This window comes from Dipteris shenzhenensis, chromosome 31 (genome assembly GCF_047967505.1).
Source record: "Dipteris shenzhenensis isolate YYH24624 ecotype China chromosome 31, Dip_SZ_1.0, whole genome shotgun sequence".
NCBI lineage: Eukaryota > Viridiplantae > Streptophyta > Polypodiopsida > Gleicheniales > Dipteridaceae > Dipteris > Dipteris shenzhenensis.
In genome coordinates, this window is record NC_141626.1 from 47,787,757 (window position 1) to 47,813,630 (window position 25,874).

The window sequence follows — 25,874 nt, forward strand, 5'->3', positions numbered from 1 at the left end:
TAGAAACCCAGTGTTTCATGCACATATTAAAGTCCACTATCACTATGTTCGAGAGCGGCTGTCTGGTGGAGACATCCAGTTGTCCTATGTTCCCACCGAGGACAACTCGGCAGATCTTTTCACGAAATCTTTACCGCAACCCAAGTTTGAGGCATTTCGAGATGCTTTACACTTGGCTCCTTTTGTTACGTGAGGGATCACTCTGTACATATCATAGGTTGCTATATCCCTCTGGGACGAATATGTGCAACCATGATGTAGTTTCCAAGTATTCCTTAGATATTTCCAAGATCCTTCAGCCATACCATGGAGGGGGTTTGTTAGCACTTAGCCTTGGTATGAGCCTTGTAGGTCAGGTCAACTCTATGAGTTGACTTCTTTGATCAACCATATGGTTGACTTGGGGGCCATATAGGCCACCCTTTGTATTTTCCTCTTATCCATTTGAGGAGTACTACGTTTCCCGCACTCCACTCTCGTTCCATTGCTTCCTGCACCCAACAAGAGAGAGAGATTATATGATATGATTGTATGAAAGTTCCCCAGAGATTTTGAAGGAAGGGGGGGGGAGAGAGAGAGAGAGAGAGATTATATGATATGACAGGAAAGTTCCCGTGAGACACTTTAGGATCTATGGGACTAGCGATCATCATTAACAAATAGTGATCTTTTGCTTTTAGTGAAAGGAAATATTACAAACTTGCTCTATAGGGAGGACTTGCTGAGCTAGCTTGTGTGCTAGTCCGTGTATCTTGTTGGGGTGTTCCAAGACTTCTTTTAAGTAGCTTCCTAGATTTTTGGCTGGCTGCTCCAACAGGTTTTTCAGGTTGCTTCTGTTGTCCCATAGCTTTCCCTCATGTGTGCATAGGCTCGACACCTTAGATGTACATCTGCTCATTTTCTACCTCTCTGGTGGCAGGTAAGATTATTTAAATCTAAAACAAGCTAATTGTTATAAATGTCTGCAGGTAAGATCATTTGCCTTTCTGGCCCTCCTGGTGTGGGGAAAACAAGTATTGGGCGGTCTATAGCCAATGCACTCAACCGCAAATTTTTTCGTTTTTCTGTTGGGGGCCTAAGTGATGTTGCAGAAATCAAGGTATGGAAAGTTTGGGTCATATACTGTGGACGTTTTAAAATCCTAGTAAGCCCAAATAATATGACTTCAGCTTATAAGTAGGTATATATTTTTTTCTGACAGTTTTATTTGTTGTGTCTATTGTTTTCGGTTCTTGTATTTCTTTAGCATGTGTAATTTCTCTCTGCTGCAGGGCCATCGAAGGACCTATGTGGGAGCTATGCCTGGGAAGATGGTGCAGTGCCTGAAAACAACTGGCACAGCCAATCCTCTTGTACTTATTGACGAGATTGACAAGGTCAGGTTGCTAACTGTACAGTCTAATGTATGAATGTCATGGCATTCTGTATGTTCTAAGTATACATGTGTTTAATGCCTGCAGTTGGGACGTGGGCATGCTGGTGATCCTGCTAGTGCCCTTCTAGAGCTCCTGGATCCAGAACAAAATGCCAACTTCTTGGATCACTATTTGGATGTTCCAATAGATTTGTCTAAGGTAAGAGGTTGGCTGTTTCTTGCTAAATCATCTTGGAACTTTGTAGGTTACTTTTGATGCCATGAGAAGTAAAATCATGCTGTAGGGATGGTCACTGTTCTAAGGAGTGGATGCTTTCTTTTTTCTATTTCTCGGGATATTGTTTTCTGATACTTAGTGATGGGAGTCCTGCAGCGTATGATGCTCATGCATGTGAGGGCTTGTTATGTCTTATTTACAGTTGCATGTATAACTTTGGACCCTCGGTTTTAACACATTGTTTCCTAGCTCTTTGATATGTAAAATTAGTTTATGTTATGGAGGTATTCATGGGTCGTTGGGTTTAATATAGAGCATTGATGCATTCTTTGCGATGCTGTGGATACTCTGGGTTGGCAATTTCATTCTACGTTATTTTTCTAGTGTTGCAATGTGATTTGCAAAGATTTGATTTCTCTTGCATCAAGGTAACATTCCTGCATAATGTTCACTATCATACATTTTAAAATAAAGTTAAAGTGTTTGTTTGAGTGTTGAAAACACATGCTACTCTTTGTTCTACCTTGAATATTGAATTTATTCATGTAAGGTTATTTGTTGTAGCGAGTTGTACTAATATGGCTTTCCTATATTAGAGGACACATTCTAGTTGGATGTAGGTCCGGTTGAATTTCATAGTTTAGGAGAATGCAGAAGGATTATGTGGGCAGCTCTATGGGAAATTGGATTTAGTTTTTGTGTGTTGAATTGCTAGCAATCCAAGGTTCTTATCTTTAGCCGGATTGGTCATAATATGAAACCTATTTCTCTAGAAGATGCCATTTTATGGGCATACAGATTGTTGGAAGTTTAAGTTTATTCAGGCAATGCCAATGTAATAATTAGTTAGAAGAGTTAGGGGCACTTTCTCCTTATCTAAGGTTTCCCCCCCTAACCACCATTACTGCTTGAGTTTAGGGGGTGTGGTCCTAACCGTAGTTTGGGTTGCCCTGGGTGTTGAAAACTCTGGTACTCTTTCACTTTGCATTCTTGCAACTTCACTTCGTGGATTTCACTCTTTTGTGTTCTGTTCTTGTTAAGCGGCAAACCAGAGATGCACACAATCCAGAGACATAAAGGGCTCTGTAGCATGCAACACAGGGAAGGGGGATAGAGAAGAAGAGCAGGGCACACAACATTAGCGCTCAGAACCAAACGGGCTGCCCCCCCCCCCCCCCCCGAAGGTAACTTTATTTCATGAGTAAATCTGAGTAAAAAATTTTTCACAGCCCTGAGCTGCCCGTCAGAATCCAAAAACTTGTTACAAGAGTGGTGAAAGGCAGTGCTCCCTATTGGTGAGCTGCCTGTCAAATCCAGAAACTTGTTACAAGAGTGGTGAAATGTAGTGCTCCCTATTGGCAGCTGCATACTTTCCAACACTTTCTAAAGTTGTCTTAACTACATGCCATGAGTAGGTGACTTCTAGTGGCTGTGAGCAGCTAAGTGAGATGGCACAGACCCCTCGAAATTGGAGCAATAGACCTCTCTCGAAACCTGCAACAATTAACTGAAAGTAAACAACCATAGCACCCATTAATCGTTAGCGTTTTGAACAGAAAATAAAATACTGAGACTAATCCTAATGTAAACCAACTGATGACCGATTACTGGAGAGCGGGAGAGAGAGAAAGCATGCACAGAACATACAACACTAGGGCCCAGAACATCGGCTGGGGAAACACAATTCTGCCCCCCCTTCCCTCTTCAAGAAAACTGAGTACAACAGAATTCAGTAGCAGGGTGCTCAATTGAGCTGCCTCTGAACATTTCTCAGAGCTGGTTACAAGCGTGGGAGCAGCAGGGTGCCCAAATTTGGCACTCCCCTTGCTGTCCCATAGTTTCCAAAAACGTTACATTCTTCATGCCATGAGTTGGCAGTTGCTGTAGCCTTCTGAAGCCATGGTTACACGTGAGGGTGAATCCCCTCCTTGTAGGCAGCAGAAACCTTTTAAAAGTAGGGGCAATTAATCCTTCTTCTACACTTGCTACAGTTAAATGCAAGCACACAATCATGTCACCCATTAATTGTTAGTCTTTTGCATGCATATTGAATACTTCGACTAATCCTTGTCTACGTGGGTGTTCTCACCATGCCAAACCATGCATAAATAAAAAAGATTCTCTGGTTGACCGAGGTCAACCCTCTTGACCGTAGTCAAGTCTCCCTGACCATAGTCAGGTCTCTTTGACCGAAGTCAGCTCCGTGGTTCTCTGGTTGATCATAGTCAACCTTCTTTGATCGAAGTCAAGTCTCGTGGCCATGGCCAAGTCTCTTTGACCATTAGTCAATGCTTTGGCCAAGGTCAAATAAAAGCCTTTGACTCTTTGACCATAGTGCAACACTTTGACCATAGTCAACTCATGAAGAATCCTCTTTTATAATTACAAAATGGTGACATTTGGTGACATCCCCTCGGCTTCTAATCTCTTGACCTCAACTGAAAAGCCTATTTGTACACATCCAAAAGTTGTGGATAGTCAGAGAAGGTTTTCATCCATCCACTTGGCATTTAATGGAGAATAATTCTTGAATTTCACAAGAAGTCTGTAGGTAACCTTGCCTTCCCGACTGTATGGTGTACAATCTGCTCTGATTGGAGTCTCTCTTCCATCTCATCCACCTTTGGTGGCGCTCCCAAAATAGGATCCGGCTCTGGTTGGATTCTCATCCACCTCTGGTGGCTCTTCCAAAATAGGATTTGTAGGTTCAGGCCCTTGATATCTTTTGAGCAGATACACATCAAAAGCATTGTGAATCCTCCACATCTTTTGAACTTTTGTTTTGTGTTGAGGCCGGCTTTGCTGTGTTGGGCATGCACCCACCAGACATCTCATGGAGAACTCTTTTCCCCCACCTTATTTATTCGGCGCCACCTCAAGTGTGGACCCTCTGGCAATCAATACATCTTTTGAATCTAAAGCATTGATGGTAAGCTTCCTTGGGGATGAAAGGATGAAGAAAAAATCAGTTTTGTTCCCATATTGTCAAATAGGACTCTTCAGAATAAATTGGTCATTCGGGGATCTCAGTCATTGACTATGGACTTAGGTAATCCATGTTGTTTAAAAATCTGTGCCATAAAGATCTTGGCCATATGATGAGCCTTAATTGTCTTCCTTACGGGAATGAAATAGAAGTGCTTGTTGAAGGAATAAGTGATGTTCCAAATCCCATCATTCCTTGTCTTTGATCGGGGAAGATAAAAAATAAAATCCATTGTTGTGCTTTCCCATGGCACTTGTGGCATAGGAAGAGCCTAAGAGGCAATAAAAGACAAGGTGTCTTTTGTCGGTCATATTGAACCTTCTGGCGTGTAAGGCATTTGGTGACAAAGTTGTGAATATTCTTCTGCATGGCCATTCTCCCTGATGTGGGTAGACGTATGTGATAACCTGGAACATTGCATCAAGCTGTGGTGGGGATGCTCCAAACTCAAGAGGACTATTTGTTGTGTGTGCATGCGTGTGTGTGTGGAGAAAGAAAGAAAGAATGAAATTTCATTAAAGTCTTTGGAAGACCGATGGGTCTATGAGACTATGAGAAACTTGATACAAGCAAGCTGAAAGGGCGGAGCTACTAAACAAGCATCAAGACCCATACTAATAGCTAAATGCCACGTAGTCATAAAAAACATCAATGGTAACATCATATCAACATCAATATGGCCATATCCGTCATCGCTACCATCATATGCCATCAGAGTATAAGGCTACATTTGGTCCAATATCACAGCTGTAGCCCTCCTCCCTCAAGGACGGTGGAAAATTAACATGAAATCAGAGATAGAGTGCTGTCGACTGTCTGTGGGTACTCCCTTTTGGAATATGGAAGGTCACCTCCCCCTCTGTAAGCCCCCATATAAGGAGAGCTTTTTTGGGGGGGGGGGGGGGGGGCGAACCTAGGGTTTGAGAGTGCTGTCAACTGTCTATGGGTACTCCCTTTTGGAATATGGAAGATCACCTCCCCCTCTGTAAGCCCCCATATAAGGAGAGCTTTTTTTTTGGGGGGGGCGGGGGGGGGGGGGGCGAACCTAGGGTTTGAGAGAATGGCACATGGGCAGAATTATGGATGCCATGTGGGTACCATTTAGACAACAAGAGAGGAATTGTGGAGCTGCCACATGGGCAGCAAACAATTCCTCTCCTGGCCAACCAAGTCGGCCAGGAGTGGGCAGCAAAGTCGGCCCCTAGGGTCGGCCATTTTGCCCTCGGGGTCCGTCCATTTCAGCGTCCCTGGGGCCTATAAAGAGGAGGCATTTGGCCTCATTACAGCATCACTTAGCAGCCCTCAAAGAGCAGACAGGAGCAGGAAGATCAGCATCAATTGGGCCTGTAACTAGGAGGTGAACCGATTTGGAAGAAGACATGTAGACTGAGCTAGAGTGGCAGCCCAGCTAGGTTTGTTTCTAGACAGTAAGATGGAAGGGATCCTTTGGACATAGAGTCTACATATGCTCACTGGAGCATGGGGGCTCAGAGATCTAGAGGTGCCATGCCTATAGTAGGAGAACCTTTTGGTATGGTATCTTGTCTAGTTTGTGGACGAGCGGAAATATAAAAGACTTGCTTCTATATTTTTCTCTGAGCACAGTCTATTTGCTACTTCAAACACACATGAATGGTTGTGAAGTATACACTCTTTATGAAGCTTAATTCCACAGTGAAACACTTCCGTGTGTAATTCTTGGGTTATCTATCAGTCTTCTGCTGCTGCGGGATACCCTTTGGTGGGATTTCAGTTTTCCAACATGATATCAGAGCCTTGACGGAAGTTCTCGGGAATTGGAGCTTGAAGGCAAGCTCTGATCTCATAGTAAACGGGACATCTGAAGATGAAATGCTCCTCTGTCTCAACCTTCTGCATGTCACACAGTGTGCATATGCACCTCTCCCTGGGTAACCGCTCTGCTATGCCGCTCTTGAGGATCTCTGCCCAAGAGAGATCCTCATCGAGTGGGGTAGGTGAATTTGCATGTATCCTGGTGGATCAATGAAACCCTCCGCTGTGATATGTAAGAAGTGATCTCTGTAGAAGCACAACTTCACTGGAAGAAGATCACTCAGGCCCAACCAGGTCCAGAATGTGTGTAGCTATAGTAGATCCTCACGGATAACCTGGTTGGCCTCATGTGATAGGAGGGGAGAGAACAGAGCATCCATGTTGTACTGGAATGGAGGTAGTCTGTCCATGTGGAGCCCTAGTCCCGCAAACCATCTCTCTGTGCGTGCATACCAGCAACTCTGGTCTCCCCTTGCTGCAAGTGCCATAGAAGAGGACAGTGCTAGCCATGGTATCCTGCTATGCCCATAGGTGTAATCCCCATAGTCCCTGACTCGGTATGGATACGTAATGACCTGAAATGCAGCATCTAGCTGTAATGGGGGTGATCAACTCCGCCCGAATGATCTGCTGAGGAACAGATGGCTTACCATGGATCATCCGTGATAACATGAGATCCTGTAGCTGCTCCACCCTGGCCCACTCTGTATCCGACAAGTCTGGCCCCCAGCATGGGCTGCCATACATCCCTGCTAGGCAGACCAAGGAGTCAAAAAGCAACCCTTCGGTCCGTGGATCTTGAAATTGAGAGCGAAAGCACTACCTCTCTAGTCTAGCCAATGAAGCATTTCCTAGCTCAGGCGTGCATGCATCGCGGGTCTCATAGTGAAGATGGGTCCGAAAAAGACGACCCCAAGATAAGTGTATGATGAAACTATCTCAACAGGGGACCTAAACCTTGGCTATCATTGTGGGTACGGCGACGGATATGGTGCTGCCACATATTCAGGTGGTGGACAGTTCTTTCGAGGCTTGGACGACATTGAGGGATATCTATGAGCTTGACAATGAGGCGAGAATCTTGGACCTCGAGACAGAGTGTGCATAATTTGCCGATCCGTTGCTCTTTGGGTATACCTACAGCCCTCCTTGTCTCAATGCTCAGCTGATGGGAGGAGACCCGCATCTGTCCAACAGCAATCCTCAAACCATGTGAGACTCCTCTATCCTCGAGGAACTGGGGTCTGATGATGAGTCCATCTTGTGATACTATCAAGAAGTGGTCGCGATAGAAACGGATCTTGGTTGCGATCTCTTGGTCTGCAGCCCCCCAGCACCGCCCAGCCCCCCTCAAACCAAATAATGGAGTGTACTTGAAAATGGATAATGAACTGAAAGTAAAAGTGTCGCCTATATGGCCCAACTTAGGACTAAATGTCCTAAGTATCTTAACTAGAGCTAGTACTAATTGGTCCTAACTAGCCCACAAGGCTCATACCATGGAATGTGGCAACAGGGACATGTATCTTTAGGCTGGGTGGAGCAGGCTCAAGAGAGAGTCAGTGCTGTGTGCCAATTAAAAGCAAAAGAAAGGATATCCAGAAGAAAAACAAAAGAATCCAAAATTATCTTATTAAACCAGAAGCTGACCTGAAGTGAGAAGCTCATGCTGGGAACAGATGGAAAAAGATATGAAGAGTAATGCCTTCGTGAACAGCTCAACAACTCACCTGCTGCCAACATAGAGGTGCGACCGCTTGCTTGACGACCTTAAATAATGACTTGCCGCCTCCTCCATAAGGGACCTCACAACATGCCACCACTCTCTTCTGCATGCTCCGCCTACTGCATAATTGACCCTGCTGCCCCACAATTTACAAGCCCCAAACTCAGGTTACCACGAGCTGATGTAGACCTTCAAGCACTGCGTGGGTTTCCAAGAGATGAACTCTTCAGTTGCAACCGTGTGCAACAATCAGCAATCGAAGAGTCTTCAGCCTACAATCGTCTGCCCAAAATTGCGATACCGCAGCATGAAATGAAAAGCTTGCAGCATGTGAAAATCTCACGTCTACCTGCAAACAAACTGCATCCAAACTGCCTGTTTTTGAAGCAGGAACGGGGTGCACCAGAAGAAGGGGAAACCTGCAGCAGGAAAGGAGCAGTAAAGGGCAATGGAGGGCAGCAGGAAAGGGCCGAATGGAGGGCATAGTGAATGTAGCAGGAAAGGGCGGCTTGAAGCAGAAGCTAACGGAGAAATGGAGTCGTAGTGCAGCAGGAAGGTGGGCTAAAGCAAGGACAATGGCCACCAAATGGACGACCTGCAGGAAGGTGTCCTGGAATGATGACCTGCAGAATCACGACCAGCAACAGGTGGCTAAGATGGAAGGGATCGGGAGCAGCCTGCAGGAAGGGTGAGATGAAGGGGATGGCAGGGCGGAGCAGCAGCAGCAGCTGTAGAATCAGAAAGATGAATGTTTTCCTTTCACGACTTTTGCTTCCATGCTTTGAACTTCAGAGCATGTAGAGTGTCTATTTCTTTGTGCTGGGCTCATGGCATTCAGCATGTATGATGTGTATTGTTCTCATCGCATCTAGCATATTCATTAACTTGCTATAAAATCTGATGCAGTTTTGATTAGTGAATCCATAAATTTTATTTCCAAACACTTTTCGGATGTGGAATTGGAGTTGTGCGTCATTATTCAATGTGAAACATTGAGCATTGGATGTTTTCATACAGAATGATAACTGATGTTGAAACATGAATGGATAACATTTTTTCATTACAGTATTGTATATGTATTGTTGGTGTGTGGGACATTTAATTTTCACAGCTATTCATGTGGAGCTACATATTTCAAGATGGTCAGCCAGCATCAAAATGTTCGAATGCTTTGCCAGCTTTGGTTGTAACTTTTGCGTGTTTCCTAGCGTCCACTTGGATGCAGAGATACATAATATATAGATTGGTTGCATCAGGTTTTATTTGTTTGCACAGCAAATGTGGTGGACACAATTCCAGGACCGCTTTTAGACCGTATGGAAATCATCAGGCTAGTTGGCTATATTAGTGATGAAAAGATGCACATTGCACAAGATTACTTGGTGCCTGCTGCACGTCAGAATTGTGGTGTCAAGCCAGAACAGGTATATACTTGTATACCAATGAGGAATATACATGGCTTGATTTGAAATATACTGGGGATGTGTCTTTTGTCAGTGATAACTTGAAGTCATTGCAATTTATGACTTGCCCTACAGGCTACAATCACAGATGGCGCTTTACATATGTTGATCGAGACCTATTGTCGTGAAGCGGGAGTTCGAAACCTTCAAAAGCACATCGAGAAGATATACCGCAAGGTTATCGATCTTCCATGCCCAACGGAGCCACATGCAAAGTAGATTTATGTTCATTTAAATCAATGCAAAGTGAAATTAATGTGTGGGATTGTGATTTCTTAAGAGTTGTATGGCGTGCAGATTGCCCTGAAGCTAGTCCTTAAAGATGCAGAAATTCGGGAAAAGATGAAGGTTGTTGATGTACCCACAGAGTTGGATGGACAAATAGAAACCCACGTGGAAACAGACATTCACAATGGCTGTGATAACCTAGTAAAGAAACCCTCCGAGTTGATGGTTATTGAAGAGAAAAGCCAAGAATCAACTCAGTCTGCAGAGCCCATTGATGTTGTTTTTGAGGAGGTGCTGGAAAATGACTGTGTAGAGAAAACAAGCAGCTCCAATGCAATAGTGGATACACAGCATAAAAGCTCAAAAGATGAAGTGCTAGCAGAAGAGGTACAATCAGGCATAACTTATTCTTACACAATGAAGTTATCATTATGGCTTTCTTGTTGAAAGATTCTAGTGGAATCCACGGTGTCATATGTTGTCCCTTTTACGAGAATCCCTGGCATGTAGTATTGTGATATAATATGTGTTACAAAACCTTACTTTCCTACTAACACAATTAATCATAATAAAGGAGCTCTGGTTATGTGAGATAGAAGCTTTTTTTTCTCTCAGTTTGGAGTTGTGGACGTTGTTGTTTTTGGATAGCTTCAAAATATTATTTTCATCGTAATTCTCATCATGGGGACCTATGTGGATAATTCTAATGGGAGGAAATTGAGCCTTAATTTTAAAATTTGTGAAAGTTCATCTGATCAGGATATGGAAGTCTGTGTCGATCCTTCCTTTCAAAGTACAAGTGCAGCATTGTTAAATTCACCTTTGCAAGCTTGTTTGTGGAATGAAGCATAAATTTGTTTAAAATGAAACTATTTAGAGAAAAGAGAAAGCTTTCCTGTTCTAGTTTATTGTCATTTTGCTCTTAGATACGGGCATCTTCTATCATTGTGATTGGAATACCTGTCTAGGATCATATATCAATCAAGTTTTTGATGGGTGTATACCATTAACTAGCCCCTTAGGCCCGCCAAATTTAACTGTAGGGCCGAGGCAATATAAGTGGCCGGACCCTCAGTTATTTGTCTATCAATCATTATGCATGGATCCCTATGATTAGCATGCTTAGCTAGACTACAGCAAGACACTCGCAGAGTGTGCTATTCTACCAAGAGTGTTTTGAGAGAGATTGCTTCTACACATTATCTCAACCTTCATGTGCTACGTGTGTTCTTGATTTGTTTATAAATCTTCGTGTTTTGATTATCTCACTCAATGTAACTTATGTAGCACCAGGGATACGTGCATACCATTGGAGTCGTGAGTCCTCAAAGGTCCCTCCATGCTCTACCTAAAGGTTTCGTGGTTTCTTGGTGAGGGAGTGGGGTAGGGAGAATCAGAGTGGGGCTAGTTTACCCTAATTCTCAAGAGTATCATGGGGAAGCTAGCCTTCTAGTGTACATCTTTGTTCTTAAATGAATTATGTGTTGCCACTGTATGTTATGTAGTATCTTGCTCCATGTTTTATGAGTATAGCACTTTAGAGACATGTAGACTATTTTGGTATTTCTTCTTCACTGGGAAAGGGATGGCTGCCACAAAGTAAAAGCCAAAGCGGCATGGAATACTAGGCTTGATGGAGGTCTGCAGATATTCGACACATTTAATGCATGGAGGCACACTGCCAAGGGCCTCATAGGCTATTCTTCTTTTTCTCTTCACCAAGTTCTTCTTGCCATTATGTGGTATCTGTTGCTCCATTTTGACTCATCTAGCATCTAAGAGATGTAGACTATTGCAGAACTTCTTCTTCAGTGGCAGGGGTGGCTGCCATATCTCCAAAGAAAAAGTGGCACTGAATGGCTTGACTCTCTCGAGGCTTGATTGCTTGCAGATTTTAGACCTAGAGTTATAGAGCAAGGCCTTATTGGCTAAACTGATAGTTTGGAGTTTCGACTTTGGGACTTCAATCTTGGAAGGCACATTATCGAAAACAGTTTTTGTGTAGGGTTAGGGTATCTGCTTGTAGGCGTTGCCATCAAGCAAGCATCACTCCCCTCCAAACGTGTCCTCGATCTTATTACCAGCAGCCACGGATCTGTGGCCTCACCTAGTCCTCCCCAATGACTGATTACATGATTGACGTACAACAACACAAGGCCTTATTGGTGAAGCTAATGGTTTGGAGGTCTGGCTTTGGGACTTGAATCTTAGATGCAGTTTTTTTTGGTAGCATTAGCTCCTCCATTCCAATGCATGGAAGAGCTTAGTTACCTCGATGGGTTCTCTACTTTGCATCCAAGATTTGTCCCATTTCCCAATTATTAGATCTGGGAGGAGATTAGTGTTGCACTCAAACACATTCCTTTCATCTTGAAATGTTGACATTCATTTGGAAATGTCTGCCCTTTGGATGTGCATTTCTGAAAAAGATATGGATAGGTTACTTACCTGCATGGGTTGCCGTGAATGAGCACTTTGATTCAAAATGTCTCCTCCATCTTAGCCATTTGTGGTGTTACACAGTCCTCCTGGAGACCCTTTGCTTCTCCGACACATGTTTGATGTGCAACTGTGAAAGGCCCCTATATAGCCAGCCATGTAGCTTGCACATGGAAAGAGAGGGACCATGTAGCTTGCACATGGAAAGAGAGGGAAAAAGAGAGGGGAAAAGAAGAGGGGAAAATAAGAAAAGAGAGGAAAAAAAGAGAGGGGAAGAGAGAAGGAAGAGGGGAAAAGAGAAGGAAAAAGGAGAGGGAAAAATAAGAAAAGAGTGGAAAAGAGAGAAAGCATATGCTTATGCTTATGGATGAGCATATTGGCATATAAGCATATGCTTATGAAAAGAGAGAAAAAGAGATGAAAGAGAGGGGAAAAGAGAGGGAAAAAGAACAGAAGGAAGCGATTGAAAGAGAGGAAGAGAGAAGAGAGGATGAAAGAGTAGAAGGAAAAGAGAGGAAGAGACAAAGCATATGCTTATGCTTATGCATGGGCATATGAGCATAAGCATATGTAAATGCAAGAGAAGGAAAAGAGGAGAAGGAAGAGGGGAAAAGAGAGGGAAAAGGAAGAGAAGGAAGAGAAGGAAGATTAGAAAAGAGAATCAGATGAGCATAAGCTCTTGCATAAGCATAAGCATATGAGCATATGCTTATGAGCTCATGTATAAGAATAAGCATATGAGCATATGCTGATGCATAAGCATAAGCATATGCTTATGAGAGCTCATGCATAAGCATACGCAAAAGAGAGGAAAAGAGAGGGGAGGAAGAAGAGGAAATAATAGAGGGAGGAACGGAGAAGGATGCTCAATTATGGACACAAGTATTGAAAGAACACAAGCCCTATAAAGTCATTGAGGAAACTCTGGGTGAAGGAAGTAGGTTACAAAATAAGCCTTTTAATCTTAGAAATAGGGGCTAGAGAAAATTGAGTAAGTCCTTTGGGGACAGCCAAGACATACATGAATGAGAAGGATGGGGAAGAAAAACACACAGATCATAAAGTTTAAAACATGCCTAAGAAGGCACGTGTGAAAGGGACCCAAATCTTAATCAATAAGATTTCACACTTAACGCAAATCAAGCAGCAAAAAGAGGGCATGAAGAGGTGATGGAGGCAATGGAAAAGAACAAATGAGCGTGTATGGGGAAGCAAATCGAGCAGCAAAAAGAGGGCATGAAAAGGTGATGGAGGCAATGGAAAAGAACAAATGAGCATGTATGGGGACGGCAGAGTCATCATTCAAGAACGGGTGCCCCCATTGTCCACTCCATCCCAAATAGGGTTACATAGCCTGGGGGACCACTAGTGTTTTGTCCTTTGCTTTCTTGAACAGTAACATGACCTTATGGTGCTCATCTAGCTACTTTGGCTAGACTATTTGAGGGAAAAATCTTGTAGTATACACCGAGACACATAAGAGCCAGTTATCTCCTGGATTAGGTCATGTCTATGGGCGAGAGTAGTAAAAGTTGTGTTACCTTTGTACTACTTAGTCTTTTCTGAATCAATCAATGGTCATTTTTGAATTCTGACATTGGTTATGCTCAGCTAGGGCAGCTATTTGAACATCGACAAATAAAAATTTCCAGATTGCCATGCCACACCTCATATAGAGTTGTGGAAACCAAACTTTGCAATTATAAGGCATTAGTTTTGTCTTGTTTTGTCTTTCTCACAGATATTGCACATGCTATCCCACTCCCGATGTAAGTATATCAATGAAAACCGGCTGTTTTCTCCCCTTTTCTGCTTCTATATGGTCCATGTCTATCGTGAGCCCGCCCAATTATTGAAAATAGGGGTAAGGAATTTCCAACACACAGGCTGCTGTGAGGTCTTATCTGGTTTCACAGTTCAAAATCTTTTCCCATTTTGCATGGAGCTTAGGAACGTCAAGGTCAGTAGCGTGTTTTGGAAACTTTTTCAAATCATTTCTGGCCCCAAACATCAAGAAACATCCGATTTTCTCCCATAAAAAAGACTACTATTGAGTATGACCACATAGATCAATACGACGAGTAAATACCAAGTATATCAATACCAGGAGTGGCTCTTGTGATCAGTAACATCCAAAGGTAATTACACATAATATGGCTGAAAAAAAAACCGTTGCAGCCAAGTATGTGAATGTGCCACGAGGGACCTTTGTGGGTTGTTGAGATTGTTGGAAAAGGTGGCAGAGCGCCGCGCGCTGCCAAGGGATGCACCACATGTGGGGGTCCCAATCTCCACCCCATAACCACATAGAGCCTCCCCTTCACTTAAAAAGAACCTATTGGGATGAAGGGGAGGGGTTCTTCCTCTCTTTATATCCAATATCACACAATTGCTTATGGGGTCGATTCCCCCAATCAACCACATGTCATTCGCACGCACCAAGGGCCTTCAAGCCTTTCCATTTCCATTAACCGCATATGTTTTTGCTAGATGCCGCGAGGGGGCTGGGACCACACACACACAAGAACCCCAAGGCCCCATATTCCATGGTCCAAACACCAGGAGTTGTCAACTAGACCAAACCACAGCGCCAAAAAATGCTAAACATCCACAAGGATCAAATCAGCCAATTACCACTCACCATACTCATACTTCACTAGAGCTAGAGCCAGATCACTCAAACATGTACCATACAGGTATACAGGTCACACAATCAACAACAGCAGGTGGCTGTCAATTTCATTGAACACAAATGCTGCAGACAGAGCACTCACGTGGGCAATCACCTCCCACAAAATGTGCAGACACCTTGTCCAGTCACAAAGCCACAGAGTCCGTACTGCCAGTCAAAGCGTGCACGAGTTGCCACATCCCACAGCACGCACAGTCAAGAGCAAATGTAGCTAAAAAGGACAGCAGTTGCCACATAGATGCACCGCATGTCAGAGAACACGTGTCACCATTTGCACAGTCCCGCAGGGCCACCCTTCTTGGATACCATGTTGGGAAACATGGCAGAGCACCACATGTCACCGAGGGATGCGCCAGGTCTCGGGTCCCAATCCCCACCTATAGCCTCCCCTTCACCCAAAAAGAGCTGGCTGGGAAGAAGGGGAGGGATTCTTCCCCTCTTTATATCCAAGGTTCGTTTTATCACACAATTGCTTATGGGATCAATTCCTCTAATCTGCCACATGTAATCCACACGCGCCAAGGCCTCCAACCGTTTCTTTTTTGCAAAAAGAGACTTCTATTAAGTATAAAAGAAAAACCGTTAGAGCAAGCTCCATATGGGATACATCATGCAATGCACGAAAAGCTCAAGAGCCAAAAAGAAAGGATTGAGGCTGATAGTGCCATCTCAATCCATTAGAACCCTTCGAGAAAAAGGGAGAACCCCTCCAAACTCGAAGAAATATAGTCCTTCTAGAAGAGGCTGCCCGTGAGGGGCCCTCCATGCTAGCCCATATGGCTATCAAAGTATGAACCGTGTCGGTCCAAATACCCGTGAACACCTGTGATGGGTGTATCTAGGTGCCATCCAAGGCCTCAGTACAGCTGGCTCTCCAAATGTGCCAAGAGGAAATGCTAGCCAAAATCTCCCAAGAGGTGTCCACTGAAACTTCAGAAGCTCTAAAGGGTGTAAGTGGCACATCCTGCAGAGAGCAGGGCTCTATCACTTGCCGGCGGACCGAGAGTGCCCAAGAAGAAGGCTCACCCTCATAAAACACCTGGGGCCCGGTAATAGATAACCATGCAACCGAGCCCCGAGTCATGAAGAAAGGGGAAGTGTGAAAGATGCTGAGTATATGAGCAACCCCTTTCCAAACAGTCCTCGCCTGACTGCAGTCCCAAAGGCAATGTCGCACTGACTCCTCTGCAAAATGACATCGAGGACAAGTGGGATCAGCCCCAAACCTTGATCTCCACAGGTTCACTGCAATCCCTCCATGAATAGAAAGCCAAAAGAAAAGAGTGATCTTTCTATTTCTGAGGGATTTCCAAAGCCTCCTCCAGAAATTTCTACGCAAATCTACGGTGATGAAGAAGCTTTCCCAATGGGGGGCTTTGGAGGGGATCCAACCCCTACTATTCGGCTGAAACCTCCTGGCATTACCAACCGTGAAACAAAAGAAGGAAATCCCCCTCTCTCGGTGTCCATGATCTATCCACTCCCACTCTCCTGGGTCCCACTGCAAGCACCTGATAGGTGCACCTCCATATAACCACAACCCCCAGGATCCCAAGGTCAAAAGCAGAGGGTCGGGGTCTAAGTACCACTGCAAGCCCGCTCCATGGTCCACAAAACCAGCAATCCTGACAGGCTAAAAGGCAACCTCAAGAAGAATGCCATCCTTGGAAGTAGAAAGTAAACCTCCATCCCCAACATCAAAGACCAGTGCGTCTTCCCCGAGACCTCGGAGAGCGATCACCTGTAAAGGAACTAATGTCCTCGAAAAAGCCCCCATCCAAGTGGTGGAAGTAATAGGCAGCTCAACTGTCCATTCCACCGGGATGGCTGCATCTATCTGCTGAATCCTGTGTGCTACCCCTCTGAGGTGACTCACGGACTGCAGTCTTTGATCCTCAGGTAGCCTGATAAAAGATTTCCAAGTGCCTACTGTGTAGGCGGGACCTCTCATCCCAGATCTCAAAAGATATTGTATTTGTTCTGGATGGTAATGCATGGAGGCTTTTCATTGGCCCTTGGTTGGAGTAGATGTGGGTGGATGGTAGATCCCTTTGGCGCGTGTATAAAGTTTTCTAGATGATTTTGCATTGTCTTTGGGATTGCTCGTCACCATAGAGGATCTTGATGGTGGGAGCCCTTCGGATCATGGTCAGCACGTAGAGATGCAATGAGACTTCATTTGGGGGATGGTGTAGCTCGATTGAAGAGAATGTGGATTACAATTTGATTAGACTTCTCCTTTAGTGCTAGCGTTTGTCAAGGCTGACTCTGCCCTTCACCTCCGGAGTGACGATAGAAACTCGGTACGAAGACCTTTGTATTAATGGATGCTCAAGTATGTGGGATGCCATAGTAGCTAGCCCTTGCTATGCATGATGGAGTTTATGGTTTTCAACCTTACGAGTGACTATTATGAGATTGAAAATGCACTCGTGTTGTATTTTTAAAGGATGAGTTTGGGCATGTTCCCGGATTCATCTAGATATATAGACTTCACGTGCGGGATGGTTGCGTGACTAATGGAGGGAGGCCATGCTTTCGCCATTGACCAAGCCTCTCTAGCCTAGGGACAGTGTATTTTCAGGATAGAGGCATATGATGCGATTCCTCCTCCTTACCCGCATCCTCCGTCGACAAAGGACAGTGTTTGGGAGACGGTGTCCAACATTGTTGCTTGGAACATCTGGGTTGCCTGCTGTAGTTTTGTGATGGAGGCCAGCATGCTCCCTCGACAACCACCCTTGTCGCCATTTCGTAGGATATTATCAATACCTTGCCTGCCATTTGGGAGCGCGGGACTTCAGTTTCTAGAGAGACCACCAAAAGGTAGGAGTGTTTTGCAAGGTTGGGCCTGCATGTATTTTTTTGTGTCATCACCGCGAGAGGTATTCGCTTGATGTATAGACCTCCATCCTGGTTGTTAGCCCCTGTTCCAAAGATTCTCTAGGTAGTGAGCCGGGTTCTCTAGAAAGAGGTAGGTCTTTGATGATAGCCAGTTATGTGTTTTTTCTTTTCCGCATGATCCAGTGCCCTTTGGATTGCTGATTTGTATGGTCGATTCGTTAATAGAGGCAATTTGTCACTTGGGGATCAATTGCCTAGCTTATATAGTCTGGACCACATATGTATATGAAGGGGTAGAAACCCCTAGGTCAGTTGCTCTTATGATAGACCCCTAGGTCACTTGCCTAGATGCAGTGCCTCTTCTCCGTTTAGGTGTCATCCTTTCTTCATAGGCTCAAGATGGGAGACTATTGCTAGTTTGAGAGCCTTGCAAATTTGGTGATCCAGATGTATAGGCCATGGAGGGCTCCTAGAAAAATCCATCTTAGTCTGGTTGCATCATATGGCATGACATTGTACACACTCTCATGGTTACTTGGAGAAAGATTTTGGGCTCATCCTGCTTTGCTTGATCTAGGAGAGCTGCTTTTATGAGAGATTGGGAACATTGAGGAGTGTTCTTTTCACTCACGCCCGGTAGCAGACCCTTCAATCCCTTTGTCAACTCCTCGAGCCCCAATGCTCTTTAAAAACTCCCTAAATTCCTCAAATTTCTCCCTCATATAGTCCCTACATAAAATATCACCCCAATCCCCTACGAAATCCAAGATCCTCCACCCTAAGAAAAAGGGGTTTTCTAACCCTTGAATAGGCAGATCAAACCACCACAAATTTGACACAAAAGAGGGCAACAATTGTTATCAAATTGGGTTAGACGGTGGATTCTTTGTCAACCCAACCCTTTGAACTTTCAAATTCTACACAAAATTGGGTGGATTTGTGAATTTTTATTGAAGTTTTGGTTGGTCTAGTTTGTTTTTGTCTTGTATATCTAGGAGAAAGAAAGAAAGAAAGAAAGTTTATTAAAGTCTTCGGAAGACCAATGGGTCTATGAGATTGTGAAAAACCTGGTACAAACAAGCTATGGTGAAATTATGAGGGTATGGAAAATGGTTCAAGAAATTACCTATAGTGGATGCCCTTGTAGCTCTACTTGAGGCTTTGGTACAAAAATGAAAGAATGCCTCATAGTATGTGTGGAGAGACTAGACAGCCACATTGAAGCACACGTCATGAAAAATTGTCAGAAATATTAATCTCTAAGGTAGTGGTCAATGTAATAAGGGGCTAGGAGCACTTTTTCCCTTTATAAGGTTTCTCCCTGCTACCTCAATTAGAGGTTGATTTTCTGGATGACTACACATGTTTTGACCCTAGTTAGATTCCATCCTAGGGCATTGTCTCTATGACTACCGTAGTGTTGTACTTCATTCTTGTTGCTGCAATCTCATTTCAGCTCCCTTCAGCTTTATGTTCACTCAAACTCACATTTGGTATCAGAGCATGCTATTCTTGCTCCCACGCTCATCCCCTCAATTCACACACGCTTGGGGATCAATTCTATTATGAAGAACACAAGTTTTATCACGAAATAGTGTTGTAGAACAGCTCGTTTTTGCTGGCAATCACCTTCTATAGGGTCCCTGGCACAATCTCATCAAGATTGATGAGCTGCTCTCTAATATCCTTAATCTTGGTGAGATAGGCATCCTTAATCCCCTTCGTTCATCTTAACATTATCTAGTTGTGTGTGTAATAGGCAATCCGGGCCTCATTGTGAATCTGATAAAGTATCCCATGCATCCTTGGTTGTCTTGCAAGACCGAGTGTGATGTATAACATCCCTCTTGCTATTCAGAGCAATCATTGCATGTGCCTGAGCATCTCTCTGGTCCCAACGAATCTATTCAGTTGTTGGAGGGTTTGCAGTGGCAGGCACTGTGGGAGTAGTGGTAGATGAACCAGAAATGGCAGAAGTGGCTGCAGTGGCAGCATGTGATGCAATTTTGTCAATGTACATAGAATGCCCTAAATTGTGTGAAGTTTGACAAGTACTGATCCAGATTTGAAATGAAGTTGTGTGCAATGTTCAAACGGCAGTCGTACGGTAGATTCCACTAAATGAAAATTTGTACAGTCAAATCATACGACCGAATTCATCTATGTCCAACAGATCGCACGATGTACTTTGCACTTGTATGGCAAATTCTCTCTCTCTCTCTCTCTCTCTCTCTCTCTCTCTCTCTCGCTCTCTCTCTCTCTTTCTCTGTGTGTGTGTGTTTGTGTTTTTGTGTGTGTGTGTGTGCGCGCATATGCACATTAAAGACATATAGGAGGTTGAGACGAAGGAGCACTTCATCTTCGGGTGTCTTGTTTACTATGAGATCCGAGGGTGTTTCTACTACCTCTTCAGCTTCATCCTCACCTTCAGTTTCAGCTTCCACTTCAGCCTTAGTTTCAGCTTCAGGTCCATCTACAGCCTCTACATCCCCAGCTACAGCTACAGCCACTGCCAGTGACATACCCATACCCATGACGTCGGCTGCTTCCCTCCCTCCCTCTCCGGCTACAGCTCTCTCACCGCTTATGACACCTACTTCGGAGGTGTCATACACTGCTCTGCATAACGCCTCAACCTTTCTCTCCCCTCTGCCTCTCAGTCAGCCTACGCTCCCACACCGTGTGGGATCGCCTCATCCATGTCACTGTCATCTCCATATCATACCCAGCTCACCCAGTCACCACCCAGCCTCGAGCCTCATCCTCACACTTTTATGCCACAGCCCTTCCAGTTTCAGCCAGGACACGGACGAGCTGACCCATCAGAGGCTTGGGAGAACTTGCTGATGGAGGTACCCAATATCCGTGAGCGCGAGATGGAGCTGACACGCTTCATGTAGGAGCAGGTTCACTGCGCCTGAGATAGTATGTTACCAGCCCCTAGACATAGCGTATGGGACCATCGATGCTGGGATTGTTGCTTTCAAGAATGGCAATGGGACTTAATGGTCCACATCAAGCATGTTTGCTGAGATTTCTATAAGAAAGACATGGTAGTCTACAATAGAGATGCACAAGGGCGTAGAGAGGGTCAATGTATTGTACATGGGTGCAAATTGATATGTACGCATGGAACAGAGACATTAATTTTCTTCTGTGCTTGATAGAAGGGATCATATGAAAAGTGGGAAATGAATAGTATGCTGAGTTGATGTCAATGAGTTCCATCCTCCCACTCCCCACCATGAGGCTGCCTTGAAGAAAGAAAAGTCCCTAGGGCTGTTGTCCAACTCAGCTATACCTATGGTTCAAGGTCCAAAATGGTAACCCTCCAATTGGAATTTGAAGAGTATATGTATTGCATGTGTTCACCCCCAATTGCCGTTTGAAGAGTAAGTGTATTGCATCTGTTTACTCTCCTAGTGTCCTCGTTTCCAAATTCCAATGGAAAAAACATTACATGAGATTTCTGGCATATCTGATGCAAAGATACTGTTGGTGCAACTCATTGTTATTGGAGAGAAGGTTAGAGTTTCATCTGAATGTAGGCATGCGACAATTTGCGATGTCATCACAAGTTGTGCATCGCAAATTGTCACATGCCTACAATGTCCAACTTCTGTGGAGGTGAGTTGAAGGTCAAGAATGTGTGTGCATGGAATTCAAAGCTCATCATACTTTATGTAAAAGGATTAAAGCAAAGAGGCCGTTATGTTACATTTGTTTGTATGTCTAGAAATTGTTTTAGACTATTCTCTTAGTGGCCAAGAATGTCCAACTTCTGTGGAGGTGAGTTGAAGGTCAAGAATGTGTGTGCATGGAATTCAAAGCTCATCATACTTTATGAAAAAGGATTAAAGCAAAGAGGCCGTTATGTTACATTTGTTTGTATGTCTAGAAATTGTTTTAGACTATTCTCTTAGTTCCAGATCCTTGTATCCAATTTCAGATAATGTTTCTTTACATTGTGTAAGGTGATTTGTATCTTATTAGATTCTGTTATGGATGGGGGGCCCTTTTGACCCCTCAGTCATGTGTCTGCAGTTTTCTTGAAGCCTGCATCTTTTGTATGGGTTAATTTTTGTGAAACTTGGCAGCTGCTATATACTTCTTTGAGAGAGTTTCAGGATTTTGGGATTATGCTTGGAAATAATAATGTCTCCAGCTATATGTTTATAGAAAAGGATTTAATTGTGAGGGATTTTCGTGGTACAGGTGCCAGAAGATAATCTCGTAGAACCTTCACTGGAGCACATAAAAGATCCAGAGCAGGTAGTTGTGGTTCGATTTGAGCTTCTTGCAAGCTGCCACTGCTATTTGCTCATTTGTTAAACTAAAACTGAAATAATGAACTGAAAAAGATCAGGGGATCAATTTTGTTGAAATTATGGCTGTGTATTTGCATCTCTTATGAGGACCCTTTTACATTGTGAGGATTTGTACGATTTGGTATATTCTGGTTTTGCAAAAATATATATAATAAACTGAAAAAAATCAGGGGATTAGTTTTGCTAAAATCATGGCTCTGTATTTGCATCTCTTACGAGGACCCTTTTACAGGCGGTGGAGGAAGTTCTTGTGGTGCCATTAACTGAACATCTGGAAAGGAGCCCAGAGCAGGTAGTCGCATCAACCTTCTGCTAAATTTCGTCTATATGTGCTCTAGATGAAAGGAAGCCTCATTGGATCTATAGGATGATATGCGAACTGATCCTTTTTCAGCTTTTGATGTTTTCATTAGTTCTGAGAAGTTTGAGGCCTGATATTCTTGGACTATTTTCCCTTGCAGATAAGCGAGGAAGTATTGGCAGACCCTTCTATAGTAGTAGAGAATAGAGAGGAGGTAGTAGAGTTGGATACATCATACTTGTAATGGTCTGGATGTATTTTGGATATTTTATCTTGTCGTTCTCTGATAGTTAGTGTGTCTAAATGTGTTAATCAGACCGATGCTAAATGTAATTTTGAACAAGGGGATTCGGAAAAACCAGCGGAGTCTTCTGGAGAGCAAACAGAGAAGACTGAAGAGAAGGTAACCAGGTTTGACGTTTTAGTATGAATCAGGGGAGATGCTTATGTATAGAGCGGTCTTATCTATCAATTGATTTCAAACTCAAGCAGAATTTGTTTACAGGTGACTGACGAAAAGACTGCGGAGCCTTCAATGGAGAAAATTCTTGAAGGTGTTGAGAAAGTTGTTGTGGATGATTCAAACTTAGCAGAGTATGTTGGAAACGCAGTTTTTCAAAGTGACCGTATTTATGATCAAACTCCTGTTGGAGTGGTTATGGGCTTGGCTTGGACTGCCATGGGAGGTTCAACTCTGTATGTGGAAACTACCCTTATAGAGCAAGAGAATGGTAAAGGAGCCCTCCAGTTGACTGGCCAGCTTGGTGATGTAATGAAGGAAAGTGCCTCCATTGCCCACACGGTTGCAAGGGCAATATTGCGAGGAAAGGATCCTTCCAATTTGTTCTTTTCAAATTCAAGACTACATCTGCATGTGCCTGCTGGAGCCACACCCAAAGATGGGCCAAGTGCAGGCTGCACAATGATTACATCCTTGCTTTCAGTTGCTATGAACAAGCATGTAGAAAAGGATGTGGCAATGACTGGGGAAATAACCTTGACTGGCCGTATTCTTGCAATTGGCGGGGTAAGAGTATGGAGCCTTACTTCTTTATATTAATGTTTGAATTTTGTGCCCATAAATTTCATCCCTTCTGGACAGATCCCATCTATGATTGTTATTTCAATGTTTTCACTCTGTATATTCTGACTACTTGACATCAGGATTCTGAACATTATTTTCTGCCTGTGCAGGTTAAGGAGAAGACAATTGCTGCTAGGAGAAGTGGTGTAAAAATTCTAGTGTTCCCCAAGGCAAACAAGCCTGATTATGATGAACTTCTACCATACATAAAAGAGGGCCTCGAAGTGCATTTTGTAGAAGATTATATGGAGATTTTCAAAATAGCTTTTGGTGAAGAACCAGAGTCGAATGAATCAATTAGAACTACAGATGAGGTACCACTTACTACGGTGCAAACATGATTCTGGCCATTTCAGCTTCAGCTGGAACCCTTCCAGCAGAATAGAGAGGAACGATGATTTCTCTCATCTGGTTGAATCTGAAGACTTCAATTTTCAGAGTTGCAGAAGGGACACTGTTGGGGGCACTGGAAGCTCGATGGTCTGATTTATTAACCATAACATTTGAAGAATAGAGTGGAATGAGTTGATATAATTCTGCGGGAGTCTTAGAAGTCCCAAATTTCAGAGTAGTATTTAAAGGGGGATGTGGACATTTACCAGGTCATTTGCTGGTTCTCGATGGATTTTCATCAAAAATTTTAACCAGCAATGTGGGCTCATGTCTAGGTCCGGGCCTATGATTTTACACTTGTATGCTTGTGTCCCAAAAGCTTTTGGAAGTATTCTTTCCTCAACTCAAAATCCGTTAAATATATTGATCAAATTATTGATATGCTTCTATCTTCTCTAGATTTTTTTGACTCTGCAACAGTACAGTACACCTTGAATGTTATAGTTGAGCAGGATACCTACGTTCATTTTCATTCATGATCAAATTATTGATGTGTCCTCAACTTTGTCAATGTTACAAGATGGTAAAGCGGAAGACTGAAGATTGGGAAGCTTATGGTCTCAGGTGTTTGCTGCCTGAAATCTCTACTGCCTTGCATGATTTATTGGTTTCCCAGGGCGAGGCCTCAAACCTGGAAGCTGAGAGAACAAGCTGCATGACTCAGGAGAGGCGCAGTCCTGCAAGGGAGAGGGGGAGGGCTGCGACTGAGAAGAGGAAGCCACAGCCTGGGGGCGGGGGGGGCGGGGGCATTATCGTATTTTCATGTACATACTTTGGAGCTATTTTGGATTGGATATGCTCAGTTTGACTTTTTAAAGTTTAATTGATGACCTTGAATGTTGATGCTGGAATATGAGAAACCCCTACATAGAGAGTTAGTGCAAGATCCGAGATAATGATATTAAACAGTAGTAGCAGACCCATTTTTGTGTTCAACGGATCATCACACTTTGTAGACAAATGTGCAAACATGCTAGACTACTACTATGTCCTTCAAAGATGGAAAACAATACATGAAGTTATAAATAGGATGCAAATGGACCACTTATAATGAGAGAACCAACGGGCATGCAAAGTGCCATATATAAGGTTAAATGTAAGGTACAACTTATAGGCAAAAATGTTAAGTGACTATCGTTAGCAATGATGAAAAAATTAATCAGCACTAACTCGTATATGCACCAAAAAAGAAAGGTAGGACATAGCTACCATAGTCCCTAGGAGGAATCGAAAGATGAATGCATGATTGGATTGTAATGGTAGAATGTATAGTCATAACTATCCACGACATGCAGTGGCAAGGTGCCCTGGCAAAATGTGTGGGATAGGTCAAGGTTATGAAAACATGAGTACCTCAAGGTCTATGGTGTGCCTAGAACTAATCTACTATTGATGCATCCTAGTTGCACACAAGATGAAGAGAGTCTAAATAAGCATAGACTTAGGTTCAATTACATTACAAGATAGAGCTTGCATATGTTATTGCATGAAAGTGAACTTTCTTTTTTAGGAGTGGACTGCATACTTGCATTGCTTGCTCAATGTGGGATAAAGCCTCCTTGCCATGTGACAACATGCTCTTGCTTCATAGCTGAAGTCATACCTTTTCCTATTCTGTGCTCATGGCACCACAGCTCTTAACACCTCCCCTTGGTGCCATAACATATAGGCTACTTGCAATGTGGTAAGATGTGAATTAAAAAAGAAAAGGTGGTCAAGTTTGATAAATCAAAACTAGGTCTACTCATATGGTGACCTCTTACAACCATGGCCTAAGGTGATAAAGTTTGTCTTTGTGGCTCTTAGAACATTTTGTTGTTGCTATTCTCCACTTTGCTTGATGAAATCTTCGCATAATTGTAGTTTTGGTTCTAGAATTTGCAATCTTCTTCCTGATGTCTTGCAATGCTTTACATTTTAGCTTGTTCTTAAATCTTCATTCACTTTGATATGACACATCCTTTTGCACTCATAACATTTCTTAGTTGCTTGTTAAAGAGTGCT

The 25,874-nt window shown here is 43.4% G+C and overlaps 1 protein-coding gene across 1 annotated transcript in view; it reads left to right on the top strand.

Moving 5' to 3' along the window:
- The window catches only part of LOC147881552 (lon protease homolog, mitochondrial-like), a 134,161-nt gene extending 109,601 nt beyond the window's left edge, over positions 1 to 24,560 (top strand). Inside the window, exons 13-24 of the mRNA XM_087402221.1 lie at positions 969 to 1,099; positions 1,272 to 1,376; positions 1,461 to 1,574; positions 9,355 to 9,522; positions 9,637 to 9,738; positions 9,859 to 10,176; positions 21,980 to 22,036; positions 22,325 to 22,384; positions 22,554 to 22,607; positions 22,710 to 22,796; positions 22,899 to 23,420; positions 23,588 to 24,560. Of these exons, the coding sequence (XP_087258347.1) occupies positions 969 to 1,099; positions 1,272 to 1,376; positions 1,461 to 1,574; positions 9,355 to 9,522; positions 9,637 to 9,738; positions 9,859 to 10,176; positions 21,980 to 22,036; positions 22,325 to 22,384; positions 22,554 to 22,607; positions 22,710 to 22,796; positions 22,899 to 23,420; positions 23,588 to 23,818 (1,949 nt within the window). The 3' untranslated portion in view covers positions 23,819 to 24,560. The remainder of the gene's footprint in view (positions 1 to 968; positions 1,100 to 1,271; positions 1,377 to 1,460; positions 1,575 to 9,354; positions 9,523 to 9,636; positions 9,739 to 9,858; positions 10,177 to 21,979; positions 22,037 to 22,324; positions 22,385 to 22,553; positions 22,608 to 22,709; positions 22,797 to 22,898; positions 23,421 to 23,587) is intronic.
- Positions 24,561 to 25,874: the final 1,314 nt, after the last annotated feature.